At 36.9% G+C, this 22205-nt stretch overlaps 1 protein-coding gene across 1 annotated transcript in view; it reads left to right on the top strand.

Annotated features, from left to right (window-relative positions):
* SEL1L (SEL1L adaptor subunit of SYVN1 ubiquitin ligase) overlaps nucleotides 1-20587 on the top strand; it is a 43437-nt gene extending 22850 nt beyond the window's left edge. The window contains exons 11-21 of the mRNA XM_063290188.1: nucleotides 2557-2613; nucleotides 4186-4254; nucleotides 6338-6415; nucleotides 6970-7032; nucleotides 7560-7647; nucleotides 8526-8674; nucleotides 9416-9581; nucleotides 12804-12878; nucleotides 13324-13496; nucleotides 14010-14138; nucleotides 16421-20587. Coding sequence (XP_063146258.1) covers nucleotides 2557-2613; nucleotides 4186-4254; nucleotides 6338-6415; nucleotides 6970-7032; nucleotides 7560-7647; nucleotides 8526-8674; nucleotides 9416-9581; nucleotides 12804-12878; nucleotides 13324-13496; nucleotides 14010-14138; nucleotides 16421-16627 — 1254 coding nt within the window. The 3' untranslated portion in view covers nucleotides 16628-20587. The remainder of the gene's footprint in view (nucleotides 1-2556; nucleotides 2614-4185; nucleotides 4255-6337; nucleotides 6416-6969; nucleotides 7033-7559; nucleotides 7648-8525; nucleotides 8675-9415; nucleotides 9582-12803; nucleotides 12879-13323; nucleotides 13497-14009; nucleotides 14139-16420) is intronic.
* Nucleotides 20588-22205: the final 1618 nt, after the last annotated feature.

The raw sequence follows: 22205 nt of genomic DNA, 5'->3' as shown, positions 1-22205 counted from the left end.
CTAACCATCAAAGTGAATTTAATAACTCTGTGAAGAACCAGAGCTCTGAAATATATAACTTAGGGGCTATCTTTTGGGTCATACAGTTCCCAAGGAAGGATAGCAAGTTACCAACAAAAACTAGTGTGAAGGTAGAAAGCCAGCAGGTAGAAGGTTGCTTTCCTGTTCATTGCATAGAGGGCTAAATGTATGAACATATTGCCTGTTGGGCATGTCATAGGCTTTGCTTGCTGCAAGGTACTCTTGGCTCTCACCAAACAAGTTTGTTCCCTTGAAATCAAGGTGGCTGAACTGGAGATGCTTAGAGAGCCAGAACTTTATGCAGGGAAGTTGTTCTGGGCAGTGATAGTTTCATCCCACTCCCAGGATAACAGTTCTTCTGCTGTCAGGGAAGACGGAAGATCTTCAAGAAGGGGGATGTTATTCTAGGATAAGGAACATGTTCCTGTAGTAATGATCCTGTCTTTAGGTGACAGACCCACATCCTCACTTGGCAAGGATGGTCCTCGGTAGTGGAGGGCTTTTGGTTGTGGATGATTTGATCACTGCAAACACAGACGAGCTTAATTCCCCCATGTCTTTTAAGATGTAACTGCTGTGGAACCAATAAGAAACAAGGATAGTAATGCTTTTCTGTTTCAGATAGATGCAAATGGGAAACTGCCAACACAGTCCTACACAAATTTGATTATAAAGAAGGAAACTTTTCAAAATAAAGGGGCTGTGACAAAAGTGATTGGAAAAGTCAAAAGGGCCACCTATTAATAGGTTAAGTAAAACAACAGTAATGTATGCTTAGCTAGAATGTATTTAGAGTGAAAGAAAATCCAAATCCAGGAAGAGGCCAGAAGAACTCTCTAGTAGGGTTCAGGAAGCTATAAAAGCTAAGGTTTCCTCCGGAAAAGAAAAGTCTGTCTTGAAAAGGAGAACACAAAGGAATGCAAACTCTTGGCAGAAACGAATTAGGTGATAGTAACAAATGCAAAGGAAAAAAGAAGCAATTAGAACTTCTTTACATATATTTGAAGTAGAAAACCAGACTGAGTAGTGGTGGGCCATTTGATGGCAAAGGATTGCATGGGATGCTCAAAAGAATATAAAGTTGCAGCAGAACTGAATGAATTCTTTGTTTTTGTCTTTACAAAAGAAGATACAGGAGTCATGCCTGAGTGTATATTAACTTTCTCAGGGAAGGAAACAATTGCTGTAAAGCAAATTCTGGTTATAAGAGAAGATATTCTAGGCTATCTTGATAGACTATAAATAAATCATCAGGTCCTGATAATATTTGCCTTAAAGAACTTAAATGTGAAAGTGCTGACTTCCTAGGAAAGTATGTAATTTGTCACTCAAACCAGAGACAGTACCAGAGGATTAGTTAGAGAATACTGAACTATACTCTTTAAGTATGTACAGTGTAACACTGTGAGCTTTCAAAGGAGCTTTTTTCTTAAAGAATGCAAACTCCCCCAAGGTTTAAAAAAAAAAAAGGCAGTTTGGTGGGTTGTAGAGTATACTACATTTTCAAAACATGACAGAGTCTAATTTTATGTAAAAACTGGGTTTTTTTTCTTTCCACAAAATGCCATGAGTACTTCCGTGCATCGTTTTTATTTAGTTTGCACTTAAAATATGCATTCTTTTTCCAGAAACTTAATACAGTGAGCAGTGGATGCATGGCATTTTTTTATGCAAGCCAAGCTGTGGTCTTCAAATAAATATGTCAGAACATTGTAATGAGCAATACCTTACCAAACGTTATTAGTCAATAGTTTCAGTAACAGTCAAGATTTGGTAATAGCTCAGCAGCGTGTCATTACTTTTGGAGTGCAGATTGTTGCCTTGTTCTCATTAATGATTAACCTGTGCCCATCTTTTACTGTTTTGGATTATTACAAAGAGCTCGTGTAAATGAATGTTACTCAGCAGAAACCTAGATGTTTGGGACAAATGAGAGCAAAATCTTTTCTCCCTGACTAGTTCTCAGTATGCAGGGAGTAATTTCATGTGGGTGCATGGCTGTCCTGCACTTTGGATCTGAGGGGAAAAGTGTCCTTCATTACACAGGAGAGTTTCATGTAGTACCTTTTGGCAACTTAAAGCAGCTGTGTCTTTTCTCCAAATCATGTGGCTGTCTGCTGCAGCTGTAGTACAATTCAGGAAAAAGATGCATTTGGTGACAAGGGCCTCATGAGCACTCTCATGTGATCCAAAGCACCCTTTTTCCTTAGAAACTGCACAGCCCCGTTTGCAATCTGAAAAGGTAGAGCCCAGGCTGATATTTATTACATTTATTTGCCACCTGACTCTGTCAAAGCCCTGTTCCCATTGTTTTCTACAAAACCTAGCGTGGATTGCTTGTAGATGTCACTAGTTTCTTGTCAATTCTGAGGTGAAGTTACTTTTTTTTTTAATGAAGCAGGGTAATTTTTCTTTAAAATATTTCTTTGACCTGTTGATGTGTAGGTTGCATGTTTGTGCATTCTAATACTGTTTTTCTTCTCAGTACACTTGCTTTATAGGAAATTAAGTAACATGCTTCAATTACTATTGCAGGTAGGGCTTGGGCAGTTGCACCTGCATGGAGGAAGAGGAGTAGAGCAAAATCATCAGGTACAGTTTCAGGAACATAAAATGTTGATGCATTTAAAATGTAAAATGAAATTGGAATTGAAAAGCCTTCTATTTACTGCAAGAGCTGTATGTCCTATTAGCATAACAGTAGAAGTCTAGGAAGAATTTCAATGTTTAGGGTAGTCAATACCCAAGGAGCCAAATTCCAGTTAATTACAAATACCTTGTGTTATACAGCTCATATCTGACATTGGGCTGCATGCATTTACTGCAACTCATAAATACATCCCATCTTGCTTGTTGCAACTTGTTCTGCATGGACCTATGTTGAAAAGTTTATGTAGAAAGGTAGAAGATACTGCTCACTTGCTTGAAGGAGCAGCAAATGGCATTAATAGTGCTGCTAGGAATTCAAGATGACCAGTTCATGCAAGAAAAATTGTTTAATTCAACTTTGGTAATAAATAAGAAGGCATGGTCTAAATTTATACATACAGTAGAGTACTACATTCAAAATATGTGCTATTTTTCATGTAAAATTCCAAATCACAGTAATGGAACTAAATAAAACAAGTTTTTTTTTTTAAAAAAGACAGTTCTAAGATGATAACATTAAGTATATTGTTTAACATGACAATCATATTAAAACTTAATATAAATTTACTATTAATTAGCAAAAGTAATAGAGCAAACAGCTTCTTGTCATTTTTCTTTCCCATTGCAGTGCTAGTGTACCAATGGGGAACTCTTTATATTGAAGAACATTTAAAAATTGTACCTCCATCTGCAATTTGAAATAGAATAATCCCTTCTTCCACCTCAAAACTTTATTCTTCATTGTCGTATTGTGTGGGCCAGGCCTCCTACTCTACTAAGCTGATATCCAGGGTTCATAAAATCATGATGTAAAAGGGTGCAATAGCCCTAATAAGTATTTATACCCTTTAGTTAATTAAAAAGGAAGATATTTCTCATGTTCACCCCTAAAAAATGTGGTTTATCCCAGCCACATCTTCACCACTATTTCTTTTCTTCTGGTGATGCCATTGATGATTCTAAGCTGGAACCCAGGGTCTATTATAAAATTTTTGTTATAGTTTACAACTGCTCCTTGTCAGTCAACACAGAGGTTAATTATAAACACAACAAGTTTGGCAACAGCTGGGTACCCTGGAAATCTAGGTGAAGAAGCTGGGGCTGTATGATCATGCAGAAATACACTCGGTAGTAAAAAAAGAAGAAAAAAGTCTTGTTTATTTCCAAGTGACATGTTTTTGATGGATCAAAAATTGTGCATTGAAGATGCAATCCTATGACTACTTGGAATTAAGCACCATATAGCACAGTGGGACTTGCTTCCAAATAAACAAGGGTATGACATATGCTATCAAATAAATGATATTTCCCTAGTATTATTCAAGAAAGTGAAATAATTGTTGAACTTGCATATTTCAGTATCATACTCACTTACATAAAACTGGTTTGTGTATTTGGTCATATTCATAATTCAGAATTTTAAACTGAAACTTGAATGAAGGGCAGATGTATTAAAAGTAGTTGTGGTTTCATTCATTCATTCATTCATTCATTCATTCCCTTTTCATCCTCCAGAGAGCTTTTGAATACTTCAACCAAGCAGCTAATGCTGGCAACTCACATGCAATGGCATTTTTGGGGAAGGTAAGGCACACAGACTCTGAGCTGTGTATTTGGAAATTATTTTTGATTACTACTGTAGTCAGAGGGTTTACTTGCTGTAGAAAATAAGACAAATAAGACAAACTAAAACAATTACAAATCCTATATATCCTGACAATATAGCTGCCGTAAGGTTGAAAGTGAAAGGTCCCCTCTGCAAGCACCGAGTCATGTCTGACCCTTTGGGGGGACGCTGCTTTCTAGATGTTTTCTTGGCAGACTATAGCGGGGTGGTTTGCCATTGCCTTCCCCAGTTGTCACCTTCCCCAGCAAGCTGGGTACTCATTTTACCAACCTCGGAAGGACGGAAGGCTGAGTCGACCTGAGCCGGCTACCCAAGATTCCAGCTTCCTCTGGGATCAAACTTGTAAGCCGTAAGATTAGGGGGGCACATAAATTATGTGACAGTCAAGATCTCTCCTCAAAAGTAAATTATAGTAAGCCCTGGACTTCAGTTTAGCAAACTTCAGATATAATAGACAAAACCTATCCTTATACAGTAGATTTCTGCACTTAACCCACATTCACCATTTTATGTATGCATTTGTGTATTGGGAGTGTGAAATAGGGGAACCAGTCTTTTACCTCTTACCTTTTCTCCATTTTCCCTACATAATCTAGGCTCTCAGATTGAGATGGAATATTAGTACGTTATTGCTTCTGACCAGTGTATAATACCTTTTAGAAACTGAAGCCTTGAACTAAAGTTACCTTCATGTCAAGCATTGCAACTTCATAGACATTGTAGCAACTTCATAGACTCCATCAATTCGTTGTCTTGGCAACAATACAGAAATGGTTCACAACTGCCTTCTGGGATCTTGTGTTTTTGTTTTTGTTTTTGGTTATACTTCCCAAAGTTGCCTGCAGCCCTCATGTTTCCTGGCAGTCTCTCTTCCAAGTATTAATTAGGACTGACCCTGTTTAACTTTTCAGGATTAGTGATGTCATCTTCTAAACCGATTGAAGGTGTTCAAACCTCTAGATACTAACTTTTCTAAAACAGCCATCATGGGGAGGGGCTGCTAAGCTCACCTTCCTTTAATGACTCTGATACACTTTTTATTCATTTATTTTAGAGGATTACTTTATTTAGAAAAAGACTTCCAAGTTAAGCTATAGGGGCTATTTATGGACCTATTATGATAGATACTCTCTACCATACTGTCTACTGTCTCTATAAGTTCAATCTTTGAAGGTTTCTGGCACACCTTCAGAATTTATTGTATAGGTCTGTCAAATAAGTCACATCAAACTTCTTTGTAAACAGGGACAATTAATTAGACAATTTTCTGGGAGGAAGTCTCTGAAAGAATGCTCTACCATGTACTTTCCTCCTCAGTAGTTTCAGCTACCTCCCTAGAGTTGAGATTAGCTACATCCTATTGTTGGATACTTTCTCATACTAAACTGAGAGGAATATTGCACATTTATTGTAGAATTCTATTAGGTTGATGTAACAGATGTTCAGAACTACAGCTTAATATATCAGTGGCTGGCTGACCTTTAAGAGCTGCAAGAAAGCCTCTATCAATATATGCACTCTAGTTTGTGAGGCACAGGTTGGAAGGGGATTTTTCTCCCTTCCCTTTCTTCTTTAATGGAGCCTTCAAGCTATACCTGTTTCTTCCTCTATCACAGAATAAAAGTAGCCAGACAAGCAAAACCAATCCAAGAGGCAAATCTGGATCATGCAAGTCTTGCTTCCCAGAACAATAGGGGGAGCTAGCCCATTATTGGATGCCCCCATCAGATCAAACCAGAAGGAACCTTGGCAGAAAGGACAATATGCTATTTTCTCTCTCAGAGGAAGGATGTTCCTTCTAAGATCCTGTTATGATACATGCATTGATCAACTAAAACAAAGTAAACATCTTACTGCAAAATTATTTTACATTTAAGCAACTTTAAATGAAATTATTATGATTTTTATTTATTAACCTCACTACATTTAAAAGAAAAGTTCTGCATTCTGGGACAGATCTTATGACAAAGAATAAAGATTTTTTTTTCTAAATTAGAGTCTTGTTCATAAATAACTTACTGTTACATTTTGTTTTTCTAGATGTATTCAGAAGGAAGTGATATTGTACCTCAAAGCAATGAAACGGCCCTTCAGTATTTTAAGAAAGCTGCTGACATGGTATGTTATTGAAATTTAGGTTACAAGAACTCCTATGTATACAGCTGTATCTCTGGAAGCCAATCATTCTAAAATGAAGTGTTCTACACACTCAACAAATACATATGTATTTGCTTTTGAGAAAAATAGTTGTTTCTGATAAATTAATTCAGAGAATCTAAACAGAAAAAATGCATTTTTCATAAATTACAGATGTGCAGTTTTCTCCATTTATGACCCTCTCACTTTAATTAGTAAGCTAGTTAACTGGCTTTTCATGCTGTCTTCCCATAACTACTACTTATATTTGTAAGACAGATGTGACCACTTGGTGGTGTTTGTCATTTGTCATATGCAATATAATTCATACATGTAGCCTGATTATTTTCAAGTGTTTGCAGGGGCGGGTAGCCAGTCTAACAAGCATACATTAAAATAAAACCTAGGGAACATGATAGTTTTGTTTTGTCCTTAAAAACATCATTTCAGGATTGGAATATTTGCTTCCCATACTGTCTCTACAATTTATAAGTTTTGAGTTAGATTTTTAATCACATCATTGCTTTGTATTTCAGGGCAATCCGGTAGGACAGAGTGGTCTGGGAATGGCTTATTTATATGGAAGAGGTGTTCCAGTGGTAAGTCTGCTTAAGATAACGGCAATAATAATTTTATAAGAAAGAGCTGGTTCTTTGTAAAATAAATGGATAAATTTGATTTGCAATATTAGAATTGTATTGTTTATACAGCCCTTTGCATTGGACTTAAGTGGGTAAAAGAGGACAAGTACATCAAAAACGGAAATTAGAAAAAGTGTACTTTTAGAAGGTACAAATGTCCTGGAAGACAGTTTCAAGAATAAGAGGTAGCAATGAAGAAGTAAATCCAAGAACATTTTGGATGTTTGAGGGTGGCGGAGTTGCAGGAATGAACATCATGGGATCAAATGAAAGGGGTAAGAAAAAAGCAGGACAAGCAAATAGAAAGCCTTGAAAGCTGTGGAATGCTTAAGTCCCCATTCAGATTCACATTTTTCTCTTTATCTCTCAGAATCATTATCTGTATTCACATTAAAAAGTAATAAAAGAGTTTTAGGACTGCACTCTAGATTGTGTAGAATTTTAGTAATCCTGACTGACCCTCCATCATCTATGTCCCCTTTTAGAATTATGAGCTGGCCTTGAAATATTTCCAGAAGGCAGCAGAGCAAGGATGGGTCGATGGGCAACTTCAGCTGGGCTCTATGTACTACAGTAAGAGACTTTTCTGATATTCAGAATCTACATTTTGGGGCTATATATGCCATTGTCTTATAGGGAGAGGTTAGAAATAATTGAGACTTTGGTTTTCCTTTTTAAGGATAAAACATTTGTTTTGTAATTTTCATGTCATAAAAATAGGCCATAAATTAGGGTATATTAACCTTTAAAGCATGTCATTTTAAAAAGTGTCATTGTTGTATCAGTTTCTTTTTCCCATGTATTCTTGATCTTTGTAACATATACTCGTGCCAAAATAATTTTAAATAACAGACTAGGGTGATCTCTGTTCCATAGCCAGAGGAGAAGTAAATATAAAAGTCAATGGTTAGTTGTGGGTTATTATGTATTATTTTATTTCTAAACTGCCTAATAAACTGAAGCTCTTTGGACAGATTGTGAAGGTAATTAAAGATATTAAAAAGAATAAAATTCATTCATAAATAGCCCAGGAAAGCTATTTTAAAGCAAATGGAAGCCACTATTCATATTTTCATAGACTGGAATTAACATGACATGTTGTTTTATATGGTGACCCAAAGTCTTATTTTTTCTGCTTTTGATTATATTGAGCAGGAGGCTGATCGGGAGGCTGAGCTCTTTTAAGTTGGGCTGTATGTTAGGTCAGACAACATAATGTGTGAAGCTGAAGGCAAGATTTCAGTTTTGCACTGAACTCACTACTCTAAATGCTAGGAGACTGAACGGTTCATATGTTAATTTAGAATTGTGTATTTTAATTTCACAATTCAGACTGAACTGGTGAATCGTATTGACAACTAAGTGAAATAGTGGCATTAATCAAATGTAGAGAGTGTATAGATCAAATGACATCAATTCAGTTATTTCTGCTAATTCTTCTCTATTTGTAGATGGCATTGGAGTCAAGAGAGACTATAAGCAAGCCTATAAATTTTTTAATCTGGCTTCTCAAGGGGGCCACATTCTGGCCTTCTATAATTTAGCACAGATGCACGCTACTGGCACTGGAGTAATGCGGTCCTGTCATACTGCAGTTGAGGTAAAAATTATTTTCCTAAGTGCAGAGACAATCAGTACATAGTGTTGCACTGGTTTTAATGAAGTTCTGAATGCTGTGTTAAGGTGGGTCATCTTTTGGGGGGGGCATAAATACAGTGGCATTGAAATGTTTTAAATAATTAATATTGCTGTGAAAATATGTTAATTGGAATATACTCAAATGAAATGCAGGGCTTGACTTTTTATAAATATGAAAAATGCAGTTTGCTAGTGTTTCAAGGGTGAAGTCATCTATTTGGATAACAGAAGCCTTAAATTTGAGCCCATTTATAAACATGATTGAATCCAAGTTAAGCATTTTTCCTGTAGAGTTTCATGTAAAGATGATTTCTAAGAGAAATTTGATCAACAGAATTAGCTTACTAAAGCAGCAGTATCTGCTGATGAAATTTGTTTGCTCTTTCTCCTTATGCACCAAAACCTGGAGGTTTGGTAGATTCTCAAGAATGAAATTGTGGAGCTTGATGGAAATAGTTCAATGCTATAACATTTAATGTAATCTAGAACCTTTAAAAATAGGATTTGTGAGGAGTTTGTGCTTTTGAGTGAGTTCCTGAACAGGTTTGTTAATCCTTTTATCTAATGCTTGATTGCTCTTATTCATCCTTCTATCACTGTTGAATGTCTGTGCAGGACCTATGAACAACTTAATTGTTTCTACCAGAATATATTTTTAAATAGCTAATTAAAGAAACTAAAATTGTTTATTTTTTTCCTGTAGCTATTTAAGAATGTATGTGAACGGGGCCGTTGGTCTGAGAGGCTTATGACTGCTTACAACAGCTATAAAGATGGCAGTACAAATTCTGCAGTTGTTCAGTATCTCCTTTTGGCAGAACAAGGCTATGAGGTTGCACAAAGCAATGCTGCCTTCATTCTTGATCAAAGTAAGGATTAAACAGCTGCTTGTATTACTGGTTTTGGTACAACTTAGTGATAATTTTCAGCATCCAGTTCTTCCTTTTGCTTAACTGTTTCTGTAAGTGTGTATGTATGTGCGTATATATGTGTGTGGATGTGTATTTATCCTGCCTTTTTTTTCATATAAAACTCAGGGTGGGGAACATACCTAATACTCCTTCTTCCTCCTATTTTCACCACAACAACAACCCTGTGAGGTGAGTTGGGCTGAGAGAGAGGGACTGGCCCAAAGTCACCCAGCTGGCTTTCATGCTTAAGGTGGGACTAGAGCTCTCAGTCTCCTGGTTTCTAGGCTGGCACCTTAACCTCTAAAGTAAACTGGCTCTCGGTTATATACAAAATACACATGATGTATCAGTTTAATATTCATACAAATTTTGAATGAAGTATAAATTCATGCAGGAGTTGTAATCACATCAAAAATTAAAAAAAAATAAATTCAATAGTATCCTGAAATTGGTATTCTAGAACTCTAAACAGAGTTTACTTAGAGGTTTCTCTGTTTTTTTCCCTCTGATTCCTCAATTAACAATCTTAGACACAAGTGAAAAATTCTATTTAAATGCCATTTCAAAATGAAAGCATTCATTTTTATTTCCTTTTTGAACTGTGTGTGTGTGTATAATAACTGATGTTAATACATTAATTACTAATTCTAAATTCAGTTCTGTTATATTTTAATAATATTGAATAATATTTTGGGAACTTGCTAGTCAAAGAATAGCCAACAGTTTGTTCAGTTACCAATATTCCTTCCCAGTACTGAATAACTGGATAGTTGAAAAAATGTGAAATAAATAGCAGGTGATGTTTAACATTGCCAACAGGCAGCAAATTCTCTTGAGCTAATTCAGCCAATGTAAATTTTCTGTTTATCCCTTTAATAAAAGGCTTCATCCAAAACACATTGAGCCGCTAATTAACATACAGTAGACTCTCAGTTAGGGACGCGGTGGCGCTGCGGGTTAAACCGCTGAGCTGCCGATCGGAAGGTCGGTGGTTCGAAACCGCGCGGCGGGGTGAGCTCCCGTTGCTCGTCCCAGCTCCTGCTCACCTAGCAGTTGGAAAACATGCAAATGTGAGTAGATCAATAGGTACCGCTTCGGCGGGAAGGTAACGGCGTTCCGTGTCGTCATGCTGGCCACATGACCCGGAAGTGTCTATGACAACGCCGGCTCCAAGGCTTAGAAACGGAGATGAGCACCGCCCCCTAGAGTCGGACACGACTGGACTTTACGTCGAGGGAAACCTTTACCTTTACCTAGACTCTCAGTTAACAGGAACTCAAGCGACCAGCACAAAAATCGAACCAGGAAAAAAAACGGCACTCTCAAGCAACCAGAAAAAAAAAGACCAGCACTCTCAAGTAACCGGCAAAAAAATCTGTATCTCTCTGCTGTCATCTAGTGGGTATTAGGGTTTAATAGTAACTCTCAAGCAACCAGAAACTACATTTATCCGGCATTTATCCATGGGTGCTGGTTAACTGAGAGTCTATTGTACCACCATTTTGGAGTTCATCTCCTCTGTTCTTTGCTTATTAGTACCTACTATCCTACATGCAGCAAAAGTTTTAAAATATGTTTGCATGTTACAGGTAGGATATGGTAGTGTAAGATATCAGCAATATTGAACTTCAGTAAACACATTCCTTTATGTCAAATTGAAGCAGCCTAGATAATTTCATCTTTACAAATATATTGATTGTTTAGCCAGTTATCTAATATTGTAGGTTTCTATTGCATCAGCTTCTAAATTCTTTATATCCTATTCAATTTATGGAAGTTAATCTTATAACCTGAAATTTCAATATATCTCTTCAGTGGAGATACAAATTATTTGCATGACTTGTACGAGTGAGGCAATGCTAATATAAATCAAGCTCATAGACAACAGTAGCAATCCAAACTGTTGGTATAAGGGTCCAAGCATTTCTGTATATCCTCTGGAGTAGAAAAGAGGGCTATTCCTATTTAAACCCAGTGTGTAGTTCAGATGTGCCCAAAACAATATTTTCTGGATGGCAGTTTGGTTTTTTTACACATTCCATAAAATTTCTGCCTAAAATTCAGGATGCACAATTTTTCCCAAGCTGAAGGTTGTCACCTTTAAATGGCAGTTGAGACCTCAAGGTGAAGTCAGAAACCAAATTGGATTTCATTTATTTCCCTTACTACTTAATTAGAATTACATATTGTCAGCACCTGCTCATTCAGGCATTCACACACACAGTCAAGAAACGGGAGCTCTTTGAACTGGTTTATGGAAGCGTAATGAATGGTACAGAAGGCAAGCTGCGAATAAAGACTTCCCGCCAAAACCTACTTTGAACTACATTCCCTTAGTTGGTTCCCTTTCCCATGAAACGTGTCACTCCCCCTCCCAACCAGATGGCATTTCTACCGTATCTCAATCTCCCGTCCTTGATGTGCGTATAGCCAAAACAGCCTTACATTCCAGCTTCGCAAGCCCCCTTCCACCTCCTCCTCATCCAGCAACCTGCGAGAACAACACAATGGGAGATGTCCTGATAAGGGTTTCTGTGAAACCTTTAATCAGGGAATCTGACATACCACCCCCCCAAAACACACTAAAATTAAACTAAGCAATTATAAATGATAATAAAATATAAGAAAGCAATAATGAATAAAATGAAATGCAACAATAGAGTAGCCAGGAGAAGGCTTAGAAGGATATTTAGCACAAAACCTCCTGGTTAATATAGGAGCTGACACATATACTTAACAAGATTACTCTCCAGTGACATGTTTAATAATTTCCCCTTCTGCAATGCTATTCTTTTTAATATATAACAATGTCTAGAGGTTTCTGCTTGCCGCATCCAAGACTTCAGGTTATGTACCTTGTGCCTATTACTTTTAGTAGTATTTTGTGTTTTTGGTCTTTTGCCATAATAATCCTCTGTCCATGCATCTGAGACAGAGCTGGTGAGCTCTGACTTTACTGGACGTTTGACTTTGTGGAGTCCAGTAACTACCATGACTCCTCAGGTGATGAATACAATTGCAAACATGGGTATTGATTCTGCATTCAAGTAGCTCTGCTCATCTCTATTCCTGTGTTGCTCAGTGGAGGAACAGCGAAATGGAACATGTGATTAATACCAAATGTCAGGAAAAGAAATCATTTGGGCCTTTACTCTCTCACCTTTTCTTCCCACACTACAGAAGAGGCCAGCATAATAGAAGAGAATGAAACCTATCCCAGAGCCTTATTACACTGGAACAGAGCAGCCTCACAAGGTCAGTCATAAAAGAATTTAGTCCAGTTTCCTAGCAATAGCTGGGAAGTAGTTGTTGCAGAAGATGTTTGATCATACTAGGGAGTTGTGGCAGTACTTGTTTAACAGCTGAAAGCAGATCTTGAATAGTAATGTGCCAGATTTTTTTAAATAGAAAAATGCATCTCAACTATGCATATAGTTGACAGATTTGGGGAACCAGAGCCTGGCTTCTGCATCCGAATGCTTGCTGCACTAGCTATCTTAGTTTACTTGGATTGAAAACATCCTTTCTGAAGTGATACAACTGAGAAACTGCATTTTGCATAATAAGTTGGAGGCAGATACAAATTCTGTCTGCAGTGCAAATCAATTCTTTCCACATTAATTAGAGCATCTTGAAATGAACGGAAAGGTCTAGGTAGTATTACTCACAAGTCCTTTCATAGAGTTTATTTTTGTGATAGGTTACACTGTTGCTAGACTAAAACTTGGAGATTACCATTTCTATGGCTTTGGCACCGAAGTTGATTATGAAACTGCATTTATTCATTACCGCCTGGCAACAGAGCAACAGCACAGTGCCCAAGCCATGTTCAACCTAGGATACATGCATGAAAAAGGACTTGGGATTAAGCAGGTAAGCAAGTGTGTAGTTATTCCCATAGCTTTGCAAGAACATGAGCATATATCTCAAAAGACTGTCAGAATCTTCTGCCTTTAAAGAAGAGTATACTTTAAACCAGAATTAAACAACAGGTGGCTTTCAGTCTAGTTTCAGAAGACCCTACAAGTGATCATTTCAGACATTTCACCAAAATAATCAAATTATTCCACTACTCTCTGAATAGAGACTGTCACGATTAATAAAAACAGTTTTAGTGTAATGCAAAATGGTAATAACAGCCAAAAACTAGTGGCATAGGTACAAATATTTAAAACCATAAGTTCCAAAGTTCTTATTAACCTTTTATTATTCTGTCTTAAGCATTATTAATGAACAGTATCAAATTTTATCCCGTTATCAACTCACTCATTTCAGTAATTCTTGTGAGATAAATACACCAAAGGAGGAAGAGAGATTTTCTGTACAATATTCATATGATCAGGTTAGCTCTGCTTTTGCCAATTTAGTGTATTGTACATGTTGCAGGACATTCACCTTGCAAAACGCTTCTATGACATGGCAGCTGATGCTAGTCCAGATGCTCAGGTTCCTGTCTTCCTTGCACTCTGCAAGTTAGGAATTATTTATGCCTTCCAGTATGTACAAGAAACCAATGTAAGTAATGATGAAGAAAATAATGTCATTGAAGGTAATCTACATAGTGGTGCATTCATGATTATAACTTTTCTTTCATGTGATTAGCTTTGATGGGTCGATGAATGTGTATACATATGAAATTGGTCTTTAAGGTAGAACAGTTTTTAGGATTTGGCTGAGAAAATGTTTTCAGTTTTATTTCCATTCCATTTCTATGACAATGGTGCAAAATATCTGTATTTCTTGGTCAAATGTAATGCTTTTGACATTTCACCCCTACCGGAGAAAGAGAAATACAAGTGGTCCTCACTTAACAATGGTAATTGGGACCAGAATTTCCATCACTAAGCAATGCAGTCATAAAGCATGATGCCATGCGCCTGCATTGCTTAGCAACAGCAGTCTCCATTGCCGTCATTAAGAAAGCATTGCGGGTCGTTAAGTGAGGACCTCCTTGCAAGTTCCTGCCAACTTCCAACAAGTAAAGTCAATTGGGAAGCCGAAAGAAAGTTGCAAATCACAGGCAGTTGCAAGCCAGCCGGTGGGCAGGTAAGTGGCTGCTGCAGCGTGTCTGGGCTGGGGCTGGCTGCTGCCAGGTGAGGATGGGTATACAGGCAGCTGCCATGGTACCACACAAATGCAGTGGGGCCAAGGGTTGCTGTTGCTGAGTGAGGGAGGGTGCACAGATGACTGAAATGGGTAGGGGGTACCGTAGGCACTCAAGTGCTACAGAGTATGAGATCCCCAGGATCTTGTACTTGATAGACGGGCTCCTCGGGACAAAAACTGTGGGAGTGCGAGCGATTTGCAGGTGCGACTTGCAACCTTCCCTGCTGGCTTTCCCATTGATTTTGCTTTTGGGAAGCCAGCAGGGAAGGTCGGAAATGGCGATCCCTTGACTGCAGGACGCTGCAACCATCCTAAGTGCAAGCCAGTTGCCAAGCGCCCAGATCACGATCACATGACTGCGGGGGTGCTGGGACAACTGGAACTTTGAGGACTGGTCATAAGTACCACTTGTCCAATGCTGTCGTAACTTCAAACAGTCACTGAATAAGTGGTCCTTAACCGAGGATTACCTGTACTGCACAAAACGGGCTGTCCTTGTTACTATCCATGTGAGGAACTTTTCTAATACCCAAACATGCTATTTCAAATGTTGCGGAAATGGTCCAGCCTCAGAATATATTCATTCCAACTTATCCTCTAGGTTTACCTATAGGATTCTTAAACTGTAAAGCTATTAGATTGGTGAACACTGAGCTTGTGCAGCATAGATGTCACTTTTTTTTAGGCTAAAACTGCAGCTTGGCTATGGGGAATTTCAATTCTTATGGGCCCAGAGCACTACTGTCACTCTCTTAAAGACCCTCTTACATTCTTCATTCTAATCACATAGAATAGTAGTCATGATAGTTGTGAAACTGGAATCTGAAATATAGTGTGACACTGTACTTTCATCCAAAAACTCGAGAGATTTATTTCCCGTAAGGCAGTGTGAGAATGGTTTTATAGATACAATGGAGCACTCCTGCTATTAGGAAGGTGTCAGTTATCAATTGCAGTAAATAAACAGGGTTTTACGTTGCTGCTGTTTGCTGTGATGTCAAAGATCAGGGATAAATGAAGTGCTAATAGATTTCAAGAGCTTATGTGTGACTGCAAGGTCAGGGATCACTTAATATGCAGGAGTAAGAATAATACCTACCTTAGAAGGAAGGAGGGAACAAGGGAAGTTCCATGACAAGAATGTACAGTATTCCATTCCTGGACCATAGTGTTTATTGCCTCTTGTTCCATAAGTCTCAGACTCCAGTACGGTAAACTGCTGTAGAGATAAACAGTACTGGATCACCCTAGATTACAGTAATGTGCCAGCCATCCCAGGCACAAATTGTTCTGTGCACCAAACAGCTGGTTTCACACATACATGTACATCAGTGGAAGGGAGGGAGGGGAAGATGAGCAGGCAGGCCAGTGGAATATGTCACAGTGGGAGCTTGTTCCTTAGTGCTCAGTGGAAGGAACAGATGTGCAGGCCAACCCATCAGCCATGGTGGCAGTTGAGGGGAAGGTTGAAGAGACACTGGGAAGACTAGGGATATTCTGTTTATGGCAGCTGCTGTGTAGAGAAGAGGAGGCCATGTGCACAAACCTCAGCTCCTTCAGATTTTGTTTCATTTCAAACCCAGAACAATCAAAGCATTCTGGGTATCAGTCAGACCAAACTGAATTTCAGAAGCATTGTGGTTACACTACTGAGCATTAATTGTTCCCCCTCCCTGGTATGTTTTGTTTAGATCAAAGAGATATTCTCACACCTGGACATGGATCAACTCTTGGGACCTGAGTGGGACCTTTACCTCATGACCATCATTGCTTTACTTTTGGGCACAGTAATTGCTTACAGGCAGAGGCAGCATCAAGCATTCCCAAGGCCTGTGGGGCCACGACCAGCGGTACCTCCTCAAGAACCTGCTCCAGAACAGCAGCCACCCCAGGAGTAGCAGCTGGAGACTCAATGGAGTGAACTGGAATTTCCAGCTGGGACTGTTTTTGCGATCTTTTGACAACAGATCAAATAGCCACATGCACACAAGATTCAGAAAGTGTTGAATTGAGAAAGCAGTTAAGAATTATCCATTTTTTCAGGGATATGCATCTTTTTTTGAGATGGAGCTGAATGTTATTTCAGTGCCAATGGAATAACAAAATAGATTTTGTGAAAAAGGAATGTGCTACTTCAAAAGTGATGCCTACTATATTTAGTTCATTCAGTGCCCTTTTCAACTGTCCTTTGATAGTTCAAAAAGAAAAATATTATGAGGTTGAATATGAGAATATCGGACCTTGTGCTCTTTTAAGTAAAAGGCTGTAATCTTTTCCAAGTATGTTTGCCGCTGTGATAAACTGGATTTTACTTTATGGTTCTCCCAATTGTTTTAAAACCATCTTAAACCTCTGTAGTAGTGTCAGCCATGAGTGTCTGGATGCTTTAATCTAGATTTACCAGTCATAAACAGATACATATTTATGGGCTACTCTTCCTAAAGATCAGGGTTAAAATATGACTTACACTTGTGAAATGACTATTTAAATAAGATGAAACCTCCATACTTTGTCTAGCATTCAGACTTGCTTGAATTATGCACATTCAAGAATCTGACTTGTGTATCTTTTCCCAAGTATACAAGGCAGCTTGTTTAGTCTTCCTTTTTTATTGTTTCACAAATATGCCAAGATTATCCAAGCAGTGGGCTGAAAAAAGAACCAGTGTTAATCAACTTCAGAAGAGCTCTTTATTGCAATGTTTTTTTCTGAAGTGTGTTCTCATTGGGTAATGTTGGTTTGCTTTTCAGTCCATCATAATACATTTTTATGAGTCAGACTTATTTTGGATAGAAGATTGTGCAATTAAGAGTTCTTAATATAACTGCTATCTACATTTCTCTTTAAAATATCCACTCTAATTTTATGTTGCACATGGCACTTGGAGAACAAGTCAGTGTATATGCATATAGTAGACTATTCTAATGGTGTTGCTTTATAACAGCCTTACAATTATGAGCTTGCCAGTCTGACAGTGCCAGTCCCCTATGCCAGCTATGCTCTGGGTAGAATGCATGTGATTTTTAAGCTTTTGCAAAATGAGAATGGAGCACTTGGCCAGGGTTGAAGCATGGAAATCTCCAAAACAATGAGATGAGTCATATGAGTTACAATAGAAAATCTAATCCCCAAATTTCCCTTGCTATGTCATGAAAATAACTATGATATATTTTTGCTGTAATATTAATTTATGAAGATTTTAAAGTACTACACAAAGAAAAAACACAACATATATTGGCTGAAGACCTAATTTAAAAAAAAAATACCCTTTGCTACCATGGCAAATGTAGATGTTTCTAGTGCATCATTATATAACCTGTGAGTACCCTTGAAAGAAATATAATTAAATGCTGTTCTCTGGAATCTAAACCTCATTAAGTGCATTTAGGAAGTATGCAAATTCTCTATGTATCAATAGGATCTCTCATATTAACTTAGAACACATGATTAGAACAAGAAGAGTCTCCTTGTAATGAAAGTAGAGAAAGAGAGATTGTCTTTGTATGAATCTGAAATACAAGGATGTTTTTGAACAAGATTATTTGTATCTACAGGAAGTAGTTCTAACAGCAAGGCATGTTGTGTTTTAACAGCAGTATTACTAAGACAGGTAGCCATGTAGATAGAGCTTTTCTTCCAATTGTACACATTGGATAAGATGAAAATCTCTTGCAATGAATACAAGATGTCCAAAACTCAAAAGAGAAACATTAATTTTGAAATCCTGTATTTAGGCTGCAGTTTTTTTAAAAAAAATTGTATGTGGGAAAGAAAGCTTAATTAGCTATTTCAGTAAATCTCAGAAAAGCTTGCCTCTTCTCCAATAAAAGGTGCAAATGGAAAAATAATGTTCAAGTCCTTAGTTTGAGTAATGGTCTGCCCTTTGTGTACATGCGTGTAATGTGTACAAACCTTTATGTGGTGAACTCCAGAAATGTATATTAACATAAATGAAATCTAAATTATTATACTGAAACTACTTTTTCTGAAATATAACTAGTAATTCTTCAAAACTATTAAAACATTTCCGAGGCCTTTCCCCTCTGATATTACTTTTAATTGCTACTGTGGGTATTATTTGTGCTCCTTAATTAGAAGAATATAATGATGGATTCTATATGCTTAAACTTCATCTGATGTAGTATCCATTCCTGCATCTAGCACTTCAAGATAATACATAAATGAATTACATTTTACTCCCTTTTAACTTTCTGCTTTCAAAAGTCAAGATAAGCAATACATGTGCTTCCTGTTTTTTAGCGTTGCCTCATCTATATAAAAATACTGATTTAGGTTTTATATAACTAAGAAAAACATCAAGCTAACTCAGGGATTTAAGAATGACTAAATCTTCTAGGTTATCTGCCTAGACTATAGTATCTTTGATCATTCTGTTCTATCCTAAATTGAACTTTTACCATTTATTTTAATTAAAATGAACACTACCAGAATAAAAGTACTTAAGTTCTGTTGGTGCTAGGGAAAAGACTTTAATTTTTAAATTTTAATATGGAATAGAGTTTAGTAAGCAACCCACTTACTCTCTGAAGGAGGGTGAATTAAACTTAATCTAAATAGGCTAGTTGACAGGGATCAAATGTTTGAATTCAAATTGTTATAATTGGAAGGCATTCTTCTATATTTACTGGAATGTAAAGGTGGTTTCTATAAAAACAACATGGCTACAGCTGGCCAAGGAGGATTAGAACATAAAGTTGCTTTATTGCAGGCATTAAAGTTCTGTTTAAAGTTCTTTATTTCTTACCCAACCTTTTTTTAAAAAAAAAAATCTTACTTTACCAAATGTGATAAATATTATCAGAAGAATGTTTTGGGGAATAAAATTAGATACTGTTTGAATATTATAGTTCAGATTGTTAGTTGCATTAACATGCTATGCATATGTATGCAAACATTTGTTCTGAGATTTGCATAAAAATAAGGGACAGTTTTTGAGGATTTAGTCAACAATATTTGAAATTATGGCATATGTTTTACCACATCTGTGAGGCTGCTAGGATCTACATTCCTCCCCTCTGTAATATCATAAATGCATCTTAATCTAGAATCTGTAATGTGGCTCTCCATAAGAAAATACTTCATTCTTTTTAACTAATATCTTGGATGAATGTTGATCTTTAAGAATGTGTTCCAGTGTATCAATTATGTTCCTTAATAGTGGTTTGAGACCTGAAAGTAAGTTTTTCTGCATTTTAAGAAACCAAATGTACAGCACTCAGACTAAAGGTAGCCATCACTGTTAGATCCAATTTTTCAACATAAGGTTTCAAGCAGTGCAAGCGCTTGCACATACAACATTATTATATTAAAGCCATGTACCTCCAGGCCACAGATCCCTGGTGTGAATGGGTGAATTGATACGAGTGGAATCTCTGTGCATCTGTCTGGACACAAGGCTTTATTGCAAATGAATATTGATAGAAACATACTGCAAGTCCTGGCTGGCTGAGGCTGGACTCAGGCCAAAATACTCTGCTTGCTATTTGTAAAGACCCCCATGTGTCAGACCCTTCTAGTCTTTTAATATTTTAAACAGAGCACAACTGAATTCCCTCATTCCTTTCAAAGAATTGGCATGCTTTGAATGAATGCATTTGCAGAGGGGAAGTTAAAACTGTGTCTGACGTGGGTTGACCTACATTGGCAAAAGGGTAAGTCACTAAGTATGTATAAGGGGTTTTGTAAATTTTCTTTTGTATTTAAGATGATGCAGTATAAAGGCTGGAAAAGTGTAATATAGCTGTAAACAAATTCTGTTAATAGAGAAATGTACAGATTCATTTTGTACTATATCTTGTTGAATAAAGATGCCACTTTGGTGATTGGCCTGTAATGTATGCTGTAAGAGAACTTGTGTTGCCTTTTATTAAAGATATTTTTGACAAAACAATGGTTCATATTGTTAAGCTTTACATTCCCATCTTTCAAATTTAACACTGATTTATGTTAATATTGCAGTGTGCAATCTAACGCTTATTTATCCAGAAGCAAATCCCACTGATTTAAAAAACACATCATCATATATGCCAATGATGTTATATAAAATAATAATTGCTATGAATGATGTACTTATGTACTTCATACCCATGAATGTTTTGAAACAAGTGAGCAATGTTTGTTTTTATATGTTTTGTCATTTGTAAGGATATGAAGAAAGCAGTGTGTCACCTGCAATATACACAGTAATATACATTAATAATCAAGCCTAGTCAAAATAAAGCAATTTATGTGCATTAAGAACATAAGAATAGTTTCCAGACGTAAGGATGGGCAAAGAACAACCCACTGCCTTCTGGCAGCATATGTCCATGGGCATTCACAACCCTTGGAGGTATATGCTCTGTTTAGCAGTCACCATGGGAACAAAATTCTGTGTACAGTACTAACCTCCCCATTCCATCTAAAGAACATAAGGATTGCTGTACAGTATAGCCTCCTGATACCTTTAACATCACTTTGCTGCAAAGTTTTGTTGTACTCAAAAGAGTTTACGTAAAGATTTGGCAAGAGGATTTGACAAGCAATGCAGATTTGTATCGGATTGAAATGGACGAGCTATAGTGTATCTTTCTGCAAATAAGGCCAGGCCACAATGCTTTCAGTCAAGCTGTTTTCTTTTGGCCTCTAATCTCCTGTTAGAAAGTTGTAAGAGCAACCACTCTAATGCATAATGAAACACTCAGTGCACTTCGGGAAATTGCCATGATAGTGCTGTGTGACATTAGAACAAGCCCCTAATCTGATTTTAGGGACAAATTTAAGGCAGATGCTTGCTTGTCACAATGAACAGAACCACCAGTCAATCCCTGCGTGTGATAAAAATAGAAGTTAGATCATTATACATCATTCGTTCTAAAGGTTCATTAAAATACAACCTTCCTAATATACTTCTAATCTATTTTGAAACATTTTTTTAAAAAAAACATTATTCACTTCAATAATACTAACATTACAGCCCAACATATTTGTTACAAAATAGACACAATTAACTACTAAACTGAATATACCCTTAATAAAAGTGCCATTAAAATAAATAGAGAGTGACAAGGTGAAGGTTTATTTTGCATTGCTCAGCTTTGCCAACCTCTCTACTTTTTCATTTTTGCTTTACGTACAGAATATACTAGATGTGGATTATTTAGTTTCATTTTTGTTCTGTTTCCTGGTCTGATTTATTGTTCATTTATATTCATGACATCGTCAGTTTTGGAACTGCATTTTTAAAAGTGATTGAGATCTATAGTATTTAAAAAAAATTGCAATATAGTGTAGGTATTTTATATTTACTTTAAAAGAAAGAATTAAGAACTTGCTTAAACTTTTCCCATTGAAATAACTGGAATAGAATATTTCTTACCTAGATTGTGCTACAGTATATATTCTTTAAAATTAAGAATTAAGTTCATAATTTTTGCCTGAGAGAAAATACACAAAATGGAAAAGAAAATGAGATAA

The sequence above is a fragment of the Candoia aspera genome, chromosome 1, assembly GCF_035149785.1.
Source record: "Candoia aspera isolate rCanAsp1 chromosome 1, rCanAsp1.hap2, whole genome shotgun sequence".
Classification (NCBI taxonomy): Eukaryota; Metazoa; Chordata; class Lepidosauria; order Squamata; family Boidae; genus Candoia; species Candoia aspera.
The sequence above is the reverse complement of the archived record's forward strand: the minus strand, read 5'-3'. Positions and strand labels throughout refer to the sequence as shown.